The 17,997-nt window shown below is 38.4% G+C and overlaps 1 protein-coding gene across 1 annotated transcript in view; it reads right to left on the reverse strand.

The window, feature by feature from the left end:
* NSF (N-ethylmaleimide sensitive factor, vesicle fusing ATPase) overlaps positions 1-17,997 on the reverse strand; it is a 151,383-nt gene that overhangs the window by 60,898 nt on the left and 72,488 nt on the right. Inside the window, exon 9 of the mRNA XM_004772448.2 lies at positions 10,777-10,976. Within this exon, the coding sequence (XP_004772505.1) occupies positions 10,777-10,976 (200 nt within the window). The remainder of the gene's footprint in view (positions 1-10,776; positions 10,977-17,997) is intronic.

The raw sequence follows: 17,997 nt of genomic DNA on the forward strand, positions 1-17,997 counted from the left end.
TGGATAATATAAGTGATGAGCATAATGAAATTCAGGATTAGATATGGCTGGTATTCATTAAACCTCTGGTAAGGATAGAATCTTTTTTTTTCCCCCCCAAGAGTTGGGGCTTTTTTACTTCATTATAAAAGCATTAGATGTTAACTGAGCAAAAGTTGTAAAACAAATGGAAGTAAGTTAAAAATAAGTTTTGTCATATCCTACCTATGACATATACTATATAATACCTAAAGATAAATGCTGTTAACATTATGTGGATTTATTTCTATATTTTAAATTTATCTTAATTAAAAAATTGGGAACTCGCTGCATCTTTATTCTCCTGAACATTAATTATTCTTTGAAAACTGTTTAAAATTGTTAGTTTTGGGGCGCCTGGGTGGCTCAGTGGGTTAAGCCGCTGCCTTCGGCTCAGGTCATGATCTCAGAGTCCTGGGATCGAGTCCCGCATCGGGCTCTCTGCTCAGCGGAGAGCCTGCTTCCCTCTCTCTCTCTGCCTGCCTCTCCATCTACTTGTGATCTCTGTCTGTCAAATAAATAAATAAAATCTTTAAAAAAAAAAAAATTGTTAGTTTTGTTTCTATTTGCAAAATACATGATCATGATAAAAATGGAGAAAAATACTAAAAAGTGTAAAGAAATCAGAATCATCCAACATCCAACCAGCTACAAGTAACTCATATTATTAATTAGGTGCTGTGTAGGTAGTTTGTATCCCTTTTTTCAGTACAGATATTATCTTCAGTCCTTTCACATGGCTATAAATACAACTATGTAATTTTTAATGGCTCCATAATATTCCACTGTATAACTGGCAGCACAGAGAACTCCTGAACTTCACATTAATTCCTTCCTTTCAGATACTGAATGATTTCTAAATTTCTACAATTATATGTATTGCTACAATGAACATAGGTTTAAGATTTTATTTTTAGGTACCAACATGGGGCTCAAACTCGTGACCCAGAGATCAAGAGTCACATTCTCTATTCACTGAGCCAGCCATGTGCCCCATAATAAACATTTTTGCACTTAACTCCTTGACAATAGACCTGATGATTTCCTGAATGCAAATTGCTACTTTAAAAGGTGTGTTGAGTATCTTAAGGCCCTTGAAATAGGTTGTCAAATACTTTCCCAGAAAGATTTTACCACTTTATAATCCCCCTCAAGGAATATGACAGTGCCTCTCTTGGTATATCCTCACAAGAAATGAATATTAGAAAAATCTAAAAAGTAATTCTGAACTTGGTAACTGAACAATGGTGTTTTTTCAATTGTTTTTAACTGGTATTTGCCTGATTACTGAAGAGGATGGCACTTTTTAAAATCATGTTTTTACCAATTGTAACTTTTTTTTTTTTTCAGATTTTATTTATTTATTTATTTATTTATTTATTTATTTGTCAAAGAGAGAGAGAGAGAGGGAGAACACAAGCAGGCAGAGTGGCAGGCAGAGGCAGAGAGAGAAGTAGGCTCTACGCTGAGCAAGTAGCCCGAAATGGGACTCAATCCCAGGACCCTGGGACCATGACCCAAGTGGAAGGCAGCGGCTTAACCAACTGAGCCACCCAGGCGTCCCAATCCAAGTGATTCTTATTCAAACAATTAACTAACTGATCTAATACTGTAGACTAAATCATCTTTTCATCAATGAGATGTCATTTTTATTGGGCTTTATATTTTTATTTCATTACAAGCCTATTCTATTATAGAGCAATAGGTTGGGCAAGCTTGCTCTTACTCTTTGTCATAACATTATCATTATTTTTTGCCATAGTATTGTGACATTATTCTTTGTCATAACAATTTTGACTACTCTACGGAACGCCTGAGGTGGCTGAGCTGGTTCAGCATCTGCCTTTGGCTCAGATCATGATCTCTGGGTCCTGGGATTGAGCCCCATGTCTGGCTTCCTGCTCAGAGGGGAGCTTGCTTCTTTCTCTCTCTCTGCCCCTCCTTCCCGCTGTTCATTCTCCATCTCAAATTAATAAATAAAATATTTTTTTTAAATTATGTAGAATTTCAGGTTTTCAGTCACAAAATTTCCAAGTATTAATACCCTACCATACAGAAGTGTTTGGCAAAGCTAAGGGTATAGTTCCAGTTCCTTATTCTCTCGGTCTTTTCTACAGTTGGAAAGATGATAGCTTTTGGTGTTGAAAATTTTTGTAAGAAACCAAGCTACTACTTATAATCAGATACCTGTTCAATAAATCTGACTATATGGAGGAAATTAATTTTTTTCAGATCTTAGTTTAGCTTTTAAAACTGGTGGAAGGAGGGGCGCCTGGGTGACTCAGTGGGTTAAGCCGCTGCCTTCAGCTCAGGTCATGATCTCAGGGTCCTGGGATCAAGCCCCGCATCGGGCTCTCTGCTCAGCGGGGAGCCTGCTTCCTCCTCTCTCTCTGCCTGCCTCTCTGCCTGCTTGTCATCTCTCTCTGTCAAATAAATAAATAAAAACTTTAAAAAAAAAAAAAAAACTGGTGGAAGGAGAACAATCTGGAAGTAGCGTTCAGGGAAAAAAAACCTAGTTACATTTCGGAAACCCTGATGAACACATAACTATTATCTTGCAGAGAATATGAACAACAGAATTTAAGTATTGTAAGATATTCTTCTGTTTTAAAAATTCATTATGAAGTAAAGCTGACTTCTCTGGTAAGCAGTTTTGTGAGTTTTAACAAATGTATAGCTTTTTAAAAAAAAAAAAAAGATTTTATTTATTTTTTTGAGAGAGAGAGAGAGACAGAGAGCTAGCTCATGAGCAGGGGAAGGGGCAGAAGCAGACTCCTGCCCAGCAGGGAGCAGGATGTGGGGCTTGATCCCAAAAGCTCAAGATCATGACCTGAGCGGAAGGCAGATGCTTACCCAATGCAGACACCTGAGAGTCTACATTATTTCATAAGACGCTTTTACTCAAGGCTGTCTGCCAATTTAGCATGAAACAAAAAGCTGCTAAAATGTATGAATTTTGCCGTTCAATGTGCCTTATGTTGCCACTGGAATTATTACTTCCTTCTCAGTCTGACCTTAAAAATCATCTGTGTGGGTGGGAAGCCAAAGACAATAGGAACACCGTAGGCCCACAGGAACATTCTGTCTTAAACATAATTCAGTACCATTCTGACCTTTTCAGAACCTTGCCAATCTTGTGACCTGTCATCAGGTGCCTTCCCCCAACCTAGTCAGTACAACCACACTGATTTTTACAGGTGCGTTACTTAAATAAAGGCAAGTTCTTGCAATAAATTAGAAGTCATGTAGGGAAGATGTTAAGATTAATGTTCACAGATTAATATAGCTGACTCATCAATAAACCTTTACCCAAGAGTTTAAATTTCCACAATGCAATCCTCTTTAATTCACTGGCCTCTAGCTCTGTTCCTACCCTCTGCAACGTCTTCCCCCACAGAAACAGATCTGATGCTGTCGAGCCCCTGGCAACTGCCTAGGATAACGGCTGTTCTATATTTAACTAGTTTGACCTATATGCCAGTGTTCATCTCTCAGCCTGGACTGTCCAGAATCACAGAGGTGATGCTTTCCTCTATTATGTAACACACATCTACCCTCCATGGGGTCATTAGCTGAGAATACCAAGCCATTCCTGGTTGTAAGAATTGAGAAAAGCTGTAACTGAAAAGGCTGGCTTGATTAACATCTACCTAGAAATTCTTTGTCAACTCAGTTGTACCATTAACCGTGTCTTATTTAAACTGTCCACAAGTTTAAAACCAGTACCAAAAACACCTATGTGGCCATGTGGAAACTATCACAACAGATTTTTTAAAAAATTTTTCTTTAAAGAAGGGACATTTTGACACACCTGCACCTAGAGTTTAAACCTCAATATGCCATCAGGGTCCCTTAGACACAATTTCAGTTTTGTTTTCAGTTTTTCAGTTTTCAGTTTTTTGGTTGAACAATTCTAACTATTTGTAAATATTAATATTTCATGACTTTTTAAATTAGAAGTCTTCCACAGAAGAAAATGGAAAATATATTTTAAAAAATAGAATAAATAGAATAAAACTCATTCTATCTTGCAAGCACCATATGAGTCCACTGAAACTTTTCATAAATCTAAGATATATTATGCTCTTCTAACATTCTAGAAATGACATCATTATTACTCATCAGTGATTCTTAATTAACCTAAAAAGATTAAGATGATAAGGAAAATGAAAGAACGACGGAATTGCTCAGAGGGATAATGCAATAGTGAAATCACGACTGCTATGACATCACTCTTCAGTTTTCTAACTGTGTTGTCCAAAAAATTACAAACATCTTTCAAGAAGGTATAAAAGAAGTCTGGAGACACCATCCACCATCTTTGTGTTCCCTGGTCTTAGCTTTAACTGAACACAGTAGAGAATTCAGATTTACCCCCTCTGGCCATAATGGCAAAGAAAAGAAAACCAATAGAGCAAAATAATTCACACTTGTTATATCTAATTCAAAGACTAATGCAGAGTGATATAGCAGCACTTGAGACTCTAATGAAGATGGAGAAATTGATGATTATAAGTAAAATATCAGACTACGTGCCCTCAGATGATGTTATCCTGCATAAATTTTCTCAAGCTCAATAATGAGTGAGGGGTGCCTGGGTGGCAGTTGGTTGAGCGCTGACTGTTGATTTCAGCTCAGGTGTAATCTCAGGGGGAGAGTGAGCCTTGTGCTGGGTTCTGAGCTCAGTGGGGAGCCCACTTGAGTTTCTCTCTCCCTCTCCCTCCACCCCTACCTCACCCCTGTGCACACGCGCTCTCTCTCTCTCAAGTTAAAAATAAAGAATGAGTGAATAATATATTTCTAAGGACAAAAAAAGGCATTTTCATCTAGTTACTTATTCAACAAAAATCTTCATTGTGCAAGATTCTGTGACAAGAAACTAGACCATCTCATTTTTCTGTTAAGGACACATGACAGTAGGGGTGCCTGGGTGGCTCAGTGGGTTAAAGCCTCTGCCTTTGGCTCAGGTCATGATCCCAGGGTTCTGGGACCAAGCCCCACATCAGGCTCTCTGCTCAGCAGTGAGCCTAATTCCCCCCCTCTCTCTGCCTGCCTCTCTGCCTACTTGTGATCTCTGTCAAATAAATAAATAAAATCTTAAAAAAAAAAAAAAAGGACACATGACAGTATTCTTTCATCTTTTCTTTTATCTACACATCAAAATTTCCTTGATATGGTTTCTAAGTAGAAGGATGCTGAAGGCAGGTACTATAGAGAGATGATGAGAAGAAACAGGTGATATAGATATTAAAAAATGTGACCATTCTAAAGGGTGTAAACAAATCTAAAAGTGAAAATGTCTTGCAATTATGGAGTATCTGGTGGCCATCCTCTCTTCAAGAAAATAATGATTAAAAAAAAAAATTCTTCAAGTATTATGTCTTGACAATGCAAGTACAAAAAGAACCAGAAATAATGACAATCTAGACTCCATTAGAGGTGTATTTAAAACTTAGAATCAGGGACATCTTGGTGGCTCAGTCAGTTAAGCATCTGCCTTCAAGTCAGATCATGATCCCAGGGTTCTGGGACAGAGTCCTTGTTGAGCAAGAGGCCTGCCTCGCTCTGCCTGCTGCACTCCCTGCTTGTGCACGCACTCTTTCTCTGTTTCTGACAAATAAAAAATAAAATCTTAAAAAAAAAGACAAAACTTAGAATCAGTATGTAGAAGTTCATGCATGATAACTGATGAACCATTAGTTACCTTCAGAAGCTCCTGACCATTTGGATGGAGATAGATATATAGATATCTACATAGATATAGAAAGCTATGTCCCTATCTTCAAGACCAAGAAAATAAGGAATAAAAATTTAGTTTGCTATATTTAAGTTCTTATTAAATATATAATAGTCTTTCACTCCCTTTTATTCTTATATTTGTAAATTATTTGTAAAATAACTTAAAATTTTAAAAAAGGAGTTCTTTCAACCCACATAGTAAATGGTGGTGACAATTTTTCTTGGTACACTGAGTGTTGATAAGATTTTTGAAACAGAAAACAGAAAATATTGTAGTATTAGGGATGAACGGTAAAACTGAATTGGTTCTGGGACTGTCTGAAGAGTTACTGAACTTGTGAATTACTGGACTTGTACCAATCCACTAGGACCCATGCCTTCGAGAACCAATGTAGCTGAGGCCAGAGACCTGAGATCATTACCTGAGCCAAAACCGAGCCAGACACTCAACTAACTGAGCCACCCGGGTGTCCCTGTTAGTTGGTTTTATTTTTTAAATTGTGGTATTTGTCTTTTTCATACTTTTTATAAAGGAGTTATTACAGACAATTTATAAAACACCAGCTCTTTGTAGATTATATACACTGCAAATATCCTCTCCAGTCTGTTACATCTCTATTCAGTGTAATTTGTCAGAGGAAATTTTCTTCATATTATATTAATGTAACCAAATTTACATTTTTTCTTTTATGGATTTGATTTCCAAATCTTAATAAAGAAATTCTTCTTGGGGTACCTGGGAGGCAATAAATAAATAAATAAATACCCTTTTTTTTTTTTTTTTTTTTTTTTTTTAAAGAAATTCTTCTCTAGCCTCAATTCTTTTTTTTTTTTTTAAAGACAAGAGTATTTTTTTTTTTTAAGATTTTATTTATTTATTTGACAGAGAGAGATCACAAGTAGGCAGAGAGGCAGGCAGAGAGAGAGGAGGAAGCAGGCTCCCCGCTGAGCAGAGAGCCCGATGTGGGACTCGATCCCAGGACCCTGAGATCATGACCTGAGCCGAAGGCAGTGGCTTAACACACTGAGCCACCCAGGCGCCCCTCTAGCCTCAATTCTTAAAGCTTTTTGCCTAGATTTCTTCTAAAAATGTTTCCTCTGGTAAGTTTCATTTATTTTTTGCAAATCCATTTTGCAGTTCTGTATGATATGATAAGGACTGTATTTTACCTTAATTGAAACAGAAAGCTGATGATCTCATCCAGATTCATGGAATATTCCTTCCCCTTTCATTTGTACTGTCACTTTTCATATAATAAGTACTTCCCGTGTTCTATTCTGTTTCCTTGGTCTATTTATGCAAGAATATATAACTGTCTCAATTACTACAGCTTTCCAGTATGATGTGAAATAAGTTCTTCATAATTTTTGAAAATTTTCATGGCTCTTCAAGTATCCAAAAAAAAAAAAAAAAAAAAAAAAAAATCAAGTTGTCAAATTCCAAAAAATTCCCATCAGACTTGATTGGAAAAGCATAAATTTATAAATTAATACGGGAAGATGTTATTTTATGATATTGTCAGATTCCCACACATAAACATCACATCATTTAGTAGCTCTTGAAAAAAAGATACTCAAAAATGTTTATAATTTTCTCCTTTAATTTTCCTGTTAAGACTTAGTTCTAGTACTCATCATTTTGACTGTTGATGTAAATGAAATTTTTTTTGAAGTTACATTTTCAATATCTTTACACTTTCTTTGAGTCATGGCTTCTAAAGAATTTGAGTTTTTGTTATTCCTCTCCCAGTTCCTCCTCACAATTTTCACATATCCATCTAACTTAAAGCTTAATGTTATTAACAGTACTATCTTCTTCCCAAATAATACAAAGATCTTAGACTTAATCCACTTCCCATATGTTTTTGTTCCATACTTTAGTTCTAACCTTAAAAAATACCACCTGTATTGATGACTAATTTGTTGTCTCATGCACTGATTATTAAGTTTACCTCTTAGAAACTTTTTCATGGTGAACTATGGTATACAGACAAAGTTCACAAAATACGAATGCATGTTTCAAGAAACTGTCACAAAATGAATATCCATATAACGTAACAAGAAATAGAACAGCGCCAGCATCGTGAGCGAATGTCCTCACAACTCTTCCTCAGTATCCCTCCCCATTACTTCCTATATGCAACCCCAAACTGATTTTTTATGGAAATTACTTCTCACTCTTCTTTATAGTTTACCACCTAGGCCTGTATCATTAAATATTATATTTTAGTTGAACCTTACATAAATGGAATCATACAGAATGTATTCTTTCTTGTCTGATTTCTTTTGCTCAATATTTATTTGTGAGACTCACAACTATGTATGACCATATTCTGTTTATTTATTACTGTGTAATACTTCATGGGATATTACATGACAATTTATCCATTTACTGGATACAAAGTTCTAAGTTAACAGTTCTTCTCTCTCAACTTCTTCGAAAAAACATTCAACTGATTTCCGGTTTCCATCATTTGTGTTGGTATTTTCTGACACTTTTCATTGCTTTCATCCTTTCTCTGGTTATTTTTGTCTAACAACTTTCAGTGCACCAATCCTCTCTTCAGCAGCATCTAATCTGCTATTTATACCCATCTATTTGAGTTAATTTCAGTTGTTGAATTTCTCATTCCCAGAATTTCCATTTGATTTTTTTTTTTTTTTTTAAACAAATCACTGCTCGACCAAAATCCTCAATCTTATTTCCCTTGGAACATGGTAAGTGAAGTTACTTTAAAAGCCTGTATCTGAGAATTCCGGTATCTGGAGGCCCAATCTCTATCACCTTTTGTTTCTCTTTCTTCAAGTTGTCTATGTGTTTGTGTACCTGACTGCTTTTGATTTATAACCGGGCATCTCATTTGTAAACTAATAATCTGTGGCCTTGCATGATATTACCTTCCTCCAGGAAGGATCTACAATTTTGCTGGATGCCAAGAGGCACCAGTGATTTAGGAGCCTTCAATTTAATTTTAGAGAAATGAGATGCAATTCAAAGCTGGCCTCTGTGAGAGCATGTCTACTTCGGGTTAACCCCTGCTTCTATTGTGCAGCCTTCCAGGGTCCCAGCTCAAACTGAGACATGTTCATCAGGTGTCCTTTCTTTGTGAGCCGTTCATTTTTAACCTCTGGCCCACTGTTCCCACTGGCCTGTCAAAAGGGCTGCACAGCGGTTTAGCAGCTCCCTCCAGAAATGGCTAATATCTCCAAAGGGATGATGACCTTACACACCAGGATCTTTTTTTCTGAGCCTCCATTCTCCTCCTCCCCAGAGGTTTGTTAATATCTATCAACCCCATGCTATCATTAATTCAGGATTCATCTTTAAATCAATTTCTCAGCACGGGGGCCCCAGACCACATAAGTTCAGGGGTGGGGGTGGGGGTGGTGATGGTGGTGGTGGTGGTGAGGGGTGTGTGTGTGTGTGTGTGTGTTTTCAAATCCTAAGCATGAGGTAAGAAACCACAGTTCAGAATTCCCATGAAAGATTCTTTAGATCCCACTGAAGAACTCAGACAGATGGTTAAATGTCTTTGTTATTTCTTTGTGCTAGTGAGCAATTTCTAGTCCATTCTTTTCATTGAGGACACAACCCCTTTGAAGGTTCCAGTTCCTAGTCCACATCTGAAGTGAGTTCAAGGACTCATTTTCTGCCAGCTAGCAGGTACTAAAACCCAAACTCATAGATTACCAAAACAAAAAGCTGCAACTCTTATCTCTACCACTCTAATTTTCAGAGTTTTCTTTTCATTTCTGGAGATCTCCTTTTCTTTCTTGAGAACTAAATTATGCATTTAAAATGATTTTAGTTATATTCTACCCTGCATTTGAAGGTATTTACAGAAGGCAGGTTTTTAGGTTACCTACTCTACTGCATTGCTAGAAGCAGAAATCTGACGGCATTGTTTTTGAACTTCTGCCAATGAAATAAATATGTTAGTATTAGTGTATGAGGGTTTTCTAGAGAAATCTAATCAGTAAGATGGATCTATAGATCCATCCCTATTGGTCATCTGAAAATATACACACATAGAGAGAGAGATCTACATAGATCTAAATATAGATCTATATCTATCTACAGAAAGAAGAATTATAAGGAATTGGGTAACCCAATTATGGGGCTTGACAAGTCCCATGTCTGCACTTGGCAAGCTGCAGACACAAGAGAGCCAATGGTAGGGCCTACAAGCTGGAGACTGAGCTTCCAAGGGAGGCAGTTTCAGTCTTAGTATAAAGGCAGGGAAGAACTGATGGCCCAGATAAAAGCAGTCAGGCAGTAGGAAATTCCCTTAGTCAGAGGAGGAGCAGCCCTTTGTTCTAGCCAGGCTTTCCACTGATTGAATGGGGCCCACCCATATTAGGGAGGGCAATTGTTTTACTCAGTCTACCAATGCAAATGGTAATCTCATCCAGAAATATCCTCACAAACACACCCAGAATAATGTTTAACCAAATGTGTGGTCACCCTGAGGCCCAATCAGACTGACACATAAAATTAACCATAACAATTAGTAAACCCTGCTTTGACTTTTAATTAATTTTTTTCTAAGAGCCACATCAAACTTTCCTTTGAGACCTAACAATTCATACCTGTCACTCTACAGCTGAGGAGACTCAGTGGTAAGCAAACTCGCTTTCAGCAGCTGCTCCTTACATACAGATAATTCTACTAGTCATTTTATGAATTTAGTTTCCCCCTTTGCCAAAGGATAAATGAGTTTAACTCTCTGAAAGTAATGTGGAATAAAAGTGACACCTGAAAATAAATTCATGTGCTGTTTTTGCAAAACCTTTGGCTTATATAATCATCTATCTTGGTATTATGTCCATGTGGGTATTGGCATGTGTTCACATCATGTAAATGCCCCATAATCCCTGGTTCCGTGATATAGTTCAGTACTAAATAAATTCTACCTGCAAAACATGGATCACGGTAACAAGATTTCCATCTTAGCTTTGGTTTCATTCATCATAAAAGCGATAACAAACTTTCACTAAATTATACTTTATTAACATTACCCTCCTTTGTTCCTCTTCAGCATCAGCAAAGAGTTTGCGGATGTTAGCTTCTGATTCTCCCACATACTTGTTAAGGATTTCTGGGCCGTTGACCACTTTGGGCTCCCTTGCATTTAACATCTTGCCAATCTGTCGAGCCAAGAGAGTCTTACCACAACCTGGGGGCCCGTATAACAGGATGCCTTTAACATGTTTGCAACCTAAAGAGGAAAAGAAAACAGACTTATATCAATTACCTAAAATCCAAGTAAGACATCGAAAGGAAAATCTTCTTTCTTCTTCATATGCGTGTTAGGAAAACTATAGTCATGTCATTAACATATAATATCCAAGTGCCTGAACAGAACAAGAATGAACAACTAAAGCTCTTTTTATTTTAAAGTAGGCTCCACACCCAACATGGGGTTTGAACGTATGACCTGGAGATCAAGGGTTGCACGCTCTACTGACTGAGCCAGCCAGGTGTCCCTAAAACTCTTTTTCAAAATAGAAAATCCAGAAAAAATTCTTATACAAGTACCAGTATTTGAGTGTGAAAATTGCCAATTAAAGGTCTTTAGAAAAGTATATTTGAACTATCATTTAGAACAAATACTTTTAACTCTGAAAATGTTTTTTGACCTAAATACCTAATTAGGAAGTATTACTTATTTTCCATTATCTTTTGCTTTAAAGTCAAAGAATAAAAGAGATCTGCTTTTAGGCAAATTTAACCCAACACAAATCTATTATGATACGGTAGGCTATGGAAACCATATCTTAGTCATAGAAATTACAGGTCTACCTGTCAACACAAGCCCTTGAAGAATGGGCAAACATGTTTTGAGTTGGCTGGTATAGAGCAATCAGAAAGATCCAGATGGATGTTACAACTTAGTGGATAAAGCTGAATGTCCTACTTCATGTGACTAATGCCAAGGGAGGCACAGGCTTTTCTCAACACCACCCAGATGAAGATGAAATTTCAAGAGAACAGTATTCAATTCTTTTCTAGGCAAGCATTGCTAAATGCCTTAAAAGGTATCCGTAACAATAGGGAAAGAGCAAGACTGGTGATTTAGACTCCCCAGGATTTCTTCATGAGCATTTACTCCATTTCTAAGATTCTGATGACCTGTGGTTTCACTTTACTAACTCTAGGAATTCTCACCTTTCCTGCAGTTTCACACTTAGGATGCAGGACTCTTTTCTTATGAGTTTTTCCCTTGTACTACAGCAAAAAAGCATTCTGTGAAATAACAATTTATTAGATTTTGGTGTTACACTCAAAAGTATAGGTGAAAAAGAAAATTTCTGGAAATGAAATATAGTATGTTTCCATGTATGATAGTTTGTCCTCATTTGGAATGAAAGCCTTAAAAACTGTTTCTTTATAAAAAAAAATTATGACAATACATTTAATAACTCACATAAAAGAAATCACAAGGTACAACCAACTCTACTAGGTATTTTAGATTCTGAGTAGGAATACCCTTTGGGGGGCCTTTGGGTAGCTCAGTGGGTTGAGCCTCTGCCTTCAGCTCAGGTTGTGATCTCAGGGTCCTGGGATCGAGCCTCACATCCAGGTCTCTGCTCAGCAGGGAGCCTGCTTCCCTCTCTCTCACTCTGCCTGCCTCTCTGCCTACTTGTGATTACTGCCAAATAAATACATAAAATCTAAAAAAAAAAAAAAAAAAAAGAATACCCTTTGGGTTGCCAGTATGGTCATTACTTCTGTATGTCAAAAAAAGACTCCTTTTTAAATCTTTGAAAGTAATGAGATGTGCACTTATGGTTAGATTTGTAGAGACAAGGGGAACTTAGTGGAAACCTTTGAAGGCTTAGGGTCTTAACTTTTCTCATCACCAAATAAATTCCTGGTCTGAGAACCATGGCCAATGAAATGTCTTTGGCCTCGATCCACTCTTGGAGCACAAGAAGTAGTGGGATGAGGTGTAAGGCGTGAGCTTCTCCTAGAGGCCAAGGCCAGCCTCATCAGGCACTGCAAGCATCCAAACCACTGGGGTACTTCTGATGAAGACTTCGGAACCTGGCTGCTCATCTGACCCTCCGAGCCAACTGCTACCATCATGACTTGAAACTGTTCATATAAACCATAGCAGAGGCAGCTGGTCATGGTGCTGGTAAAACAAGGCACAGGAAAGGGGAGCCAGAAGGAAGAAAACGAATAATTGCTGAGGACCGACAAAGTACCAGGCCTTATCCTCCTCCTCTAATTTCTTAACTTTCTCCAAGTTTATCCACTTCCTCATAATGCTACATCCTTCCCCATTAAGCTATACTTTCTTTCAACTTCTTGGCCTTCTTATACTTCTCTTCTACTCATCCCGCAGTCCTGAACACAATATGACTTTACTGCAGCTACATGTTGGCCACAGAGCACAGTCAGAGAAAATTACACCACTGTCCTGACTGATATTCTCACGATTTCCTTTTAACCACTTTCGGTTCCATGCTCACTGCTTCTCAATACTGCACACCACCCTTTAATGTTTTCTATTAGTCCACTTCCCATTCCCTACATTAATCATCTAGATCTTCACCGTTCTTCTCAAGTGCTACCCTATGTGTTTAATTCATAGAAAAGACCTAGATTCCAACTTCATATTAAAAAAAAAAAAAAAAAAGACTACCAGGTATGAATTCCCTTCAGCTCATTGATTCTCTAACCACAAATTCATCTGCAGATACATCCAGTCTTAATCTCATCATGGTTTCTCAAGCAGTTTCCTTCCTCTTCTCCAAGGCTTAAGTTGCAATTATTTGTTTATATACCTTCTCCGTAGGTCATGAACTATTCAAGGGCAGGTGCTAGCTCATCAATCCGGAATTGCAAACATGCACCATAATGTCTAACATATAATAATATGTACTCAGTAAATGGCTGAATAAGTAAATTGTTGTTGACTCCTTTCCTACAAAACTCAAAGAAATGAAGGAGAGACGACGATTTAAAAAAATAATTTGAGGGAAGCCTGGGGTGGCTCAGTTAGTTAAGCATCTGCCTTCGGCTCAGGTCATGACCCCAGGGTCCTGGGATTGAGCCCCACATTGGGCTCCTTGCTCAGCGGGGAGCCTGCTTTTCCTTCTGCCTCTGTCTGCCACTCTCCCTGCTTGTGCTCCCTCTGACAAATAAATAAAATCCTAAAAAAAAAAAAAGATTAAAAAATTATTTGAAACTCTTCATTTATGGAAGTGTTTACTTTCATAAATGAACTAATGCCTAAAAAACATACTTATAGTGACTGGGACTTTGCAAATTTAGCAGAACTATATAATATATAACACAGATCGGCCTTAACTTATCATCATAAGTTATCATCAACTCACTGCTAGTTGAAGACAACCCTTGTGATGGCACAGGCAACTGGGAGATGTGGGTGCCGCAGCCCAGAATCGTGAGAGAATATTGTGCTGCTTATCTCTAGCCCAGGAAGACCAAAATTCAAAATTTGAAATATGGTTTCTACTGAATGCATATTGCTTTCACACCATCATAAAGTCAAAAAATCATTACGTCAAACCATCATAGGTTGGGGACTGTCTGTACTAGAATCTTAACTCCGTAACTCTGTTTTCATATATGGAAAATGCTCAATTTAATGTGGTTTGAATTAAATGGACTTATAAATGATTCACAAAATATCACCATGAAGTCTGAAAGAGATAAAACGCATATCCATCCATGGAACTTACTGTAGCTCATACAGATCTCTGAAATGACCAAATCTATTCAATATGACCAAAATAGAGAATAGAAGCTCTAGTCTGCATTAGAACTAGAATTCTTTCAGGATCGCAAGCACATCAAAAATATACATCGACGCGGCGCCTGGGTGGCTCAGTGGGTTAAAGCCTCTGCCTTCGGCTCAGGTCATGATCCCAGGGTCCTGGGATTGAGTCCCCCATCGGGCTCTCTGCTCAGCAGGGAGCCTGCTTCCCCACGGCCCTGCCTGCCTCTCTGCCTACCTGTGATCTCTGTCTGTCAAATAAATAATAAATAAAATCTTTAAAAAATATATACATTGACAAGTGAAGATTTTCAAAATCTACTTCTACAAAGGAAGCAGTTACTTGAATAAGCAGTGGAAATGGGGCTTTGTTATTACTACTATTATTATAGCCTCTTCTGACTTATTAAATAAGCATTGGTCTCTAATTTTAAATGAGTCATAAAAACTCTTCGTAAGTAATTCCATTCAACAAAAGTGTATTAAGCTCCTGTTTGGACTAGGCATGAAACTAGGTGTTAGGGATACAAACATGAAAAAGGCAGTCCCTACCTGCAGGGCATTTCTGGTTTAGTAGGAAAGACAGAAATAAAAATAGGTTATCTACAATATAATATGATATTATCAGAGATATGTATGAAGTGTTTTTGGAACCTGGCCAAAAGAGACTGACTTCGCCAGGGTGATGGCAGAAAATGAGGGATGGACACGGGAAGAAATAATATTTAGTGCAGGATAGCAGGAGGTTCATGACTGAGCACGGGAGAGGAAATGGTACCTAACAAGGGAAACTAGCATGATCAAACAAAGGCATAGAGGGACGGACATAGAAGCTGTCCTTTCAAAACAGCCAGTAGTAGCCTGTTGTGACTACAGCCTTGGAGGGGGGTGGGGAGTGTCTGGAGACGAGGCTGACAGGTTCCCAACTATGGAAGGCCTTGACACCATGCCCAGTAGTTTTTAATTTGTCTTGAAAAACCCCGAGGTTTTTAATCAGGGAGCGTACACAATGAGATATATGTTTAAAAACTATGGGCGCCTGGGTGGCTCAGTGGGTTAAAGCTTCTGCCTTCAGCTCAGGTCATGATCCCAGGATCGAGCCCCACATCAGGCTCTCTGCTTGGCAGGGAGCCTGCTTCCTTCTTTCTCTCTGCCTGCCTCTCTGCCTACTTGTGATCTCTGCCTGTCAAATAAATAAATTAAATCTTTAAAAAAGTAAATAAATAAAAACTAACTCTGTTGGTAGATAGAGTGAAGGGAGGACTGAAGAACAAAGATGAGAGGGTAAAAGTCGAGTTGGAGGAATATTTTTAACTTTTTTCTGGGGACACTGCCTCACTGGCCGGCTCTGGATTTTTGCCAATTAAACTTTCATTTTCCTCCAAGTCCTTTGGAACCATTTGAACAAATGGGTCCAGAGGCCTTAGGAGGACAGCTCCCTACAGATGCCCCAGCTTTCTCTGGAGCTTCTGGAGTACATTAAGACATGGCTCTGATGCTGGAAAGCCTCTGACCTGTGGCTGCTGGACTGTCCTGACTGCCAAGCTGAACTGACTGCTGTCACTTGTTCTTTCTCGATGTCTTCACGTGCCTCGCTACTCAGAGATCAATGCCCTGAGCTGGTGAACTAAATAGCAAAGAGCAGACATGGAAAGAACAGAAATCAGTGGAACTGACTCATTTAAATTGTCCTAGTCTCTCATTCTCTTACTTTCTTTCCCATGGAATAGTCTAATGGACCTGTGCTGAAAAATGCACATGTACAAAAAATGTGCAAGCAATTTTGATGATATTCTTAGATCCTCTGAGGTCTATTCATGAAATCCAAATTTAAACCCCTGAATGTACTACTGAAATAATCCAGACAAGAGACCAGAAATGGAAAGAGGCAATAGTCATAAGAAATTATAGTAGGAAAGGAAAGGAAGATTTGGAAGATATTCATCAGAGCTCAGAAGCCAAAGGAAAATAAAAGAAAGAGCAGTAGTCAAGGTTGACCCAAGGGTATGTAGCCTGGGCACATGGTAAAATGATGAAACCCTAGAACATAACCAAGAAGTTAGCAAGAGGAGAGAGGAAATCATAACTTTGTTTTTAGCTATAAGGCATTTAAGATTCACATAGTAACATCCCTTAAAAAATACAGGTTGAGAGGCCTCTGGGTGGCTCAGCCAGTTAAGCGTCTATCTTCAGCTCAGGTCATGATCTAAGGTCCTGGGATCGAGTCCCTAGTCAGGCTCCTTGTGCAGTGGGGAGTCTGCTTCTCCCTTCCCCAGCTTGTGCTCTGTCTCTCTCAAACAAATACATTAAATATTTTTTAAAAAGTACAGGTTGAAAGCTCAAAAAAGATATCAGAACTACTGGTTCCATGTTTTTGAATGCCTGCTCTGAGCACATGAAAAGCCACAAGAAGTTTTAAGCAGAAGAGTGTGACAATGGGAACACATGGCGCAGAGACAGAGGCTGGGGCTTGAATAGAGAACACCAGATGTAAAAACCAGGAAATTCATGCTGATCTGGACCATAAGGTCTTGGGTCAGGGTCAGATCATTTCGGGTTGAGGTGGGAGAAGGAAACTAAGTAATATAAGCAGGAACAGAGATCACAATTTGGGGAACTCTGGCGACACAAAGGAGGGATTTTGAGAGATACCTTGCAAGGAAACCTCTTCTGTCGGGATTAGAGATTAGTTAAGTAAAGGAGCATGAGGTTATGCCTGCTGGGCTCTATTTACTATGTGAAGCAGGAGCCAGGTCATCTACAAAAGGAGGGATGAGGAGATGATCCTGGGAAGCATGGTAAAGGTTTGGAAAGAACATGGGAAACTGGGAAAATGTGTGGGAACGCACACCTGAACACACAGGTGTCATTAAGTGAACTCAGAATATGGAACTCAGGTCACTGAGGGACTCTCCTCTTTGCTGTGATTATCTAAGCTACTTAAGGTATTTGGTGAGGTGTAGGCTTTTTTTTTTTTTTAAAGGACTTTATTTATATATTTGAGAGAGAGAGAGAGACAACAAGCAGGGGAAGGGGCAGAGGGAGAGGAGAGGGACAGGGAGCCCAATGTGGGGTTCGATCCCAGGACCCTGAAATCATGACCCGAGCCGAAGACAGATGTTTAACCAACTGAGCCACCCAGGTGCCCCCATAAGGTGCAGACTCTTACTCAACTCCATAAATAGAAATTTCATTAAAGCTGGCATAAGGATCTTGATTTTTTTTTTGTTTTAACCCCTTTATTTTTTTTTCAAAACTAAATCTTTAAGTTGAGCGACATGAGGTAAAGAGCAGCACAAATTTAAAGCCAACATATTTATAACTAAGTAAATTCTATTATCTAATTTTCCTAACGTGGGAGGGTGAAACTCCCACACGACTTGTTCTCATTCACAAAGTTTGAGGCTTTACCTTCTTTTTCTACATCATTCGAATCTTTTCTCCTTCTTCTGTCACTTCTACAAGTTAGAGCTATCATGGGCTAATAGCA

This window comes from Mustela putorius, unplaced genomic scaffold (genome assembly GCF_011764305.1).
Source record: "Mustela putorius furo isolate JIRA1106 unplaced genomic scaffold, ASM1176430v1.1 tig00000487_pilon_pilon_pilon, whole genome shotgun sequence".
NCBI classification, from domain to species: domain Eukaryota; kingdom Metazoa; phylum Chordata; class Mammalia; order Carnivora; family Mustelidae; genus Mustela; species Mustela putorius.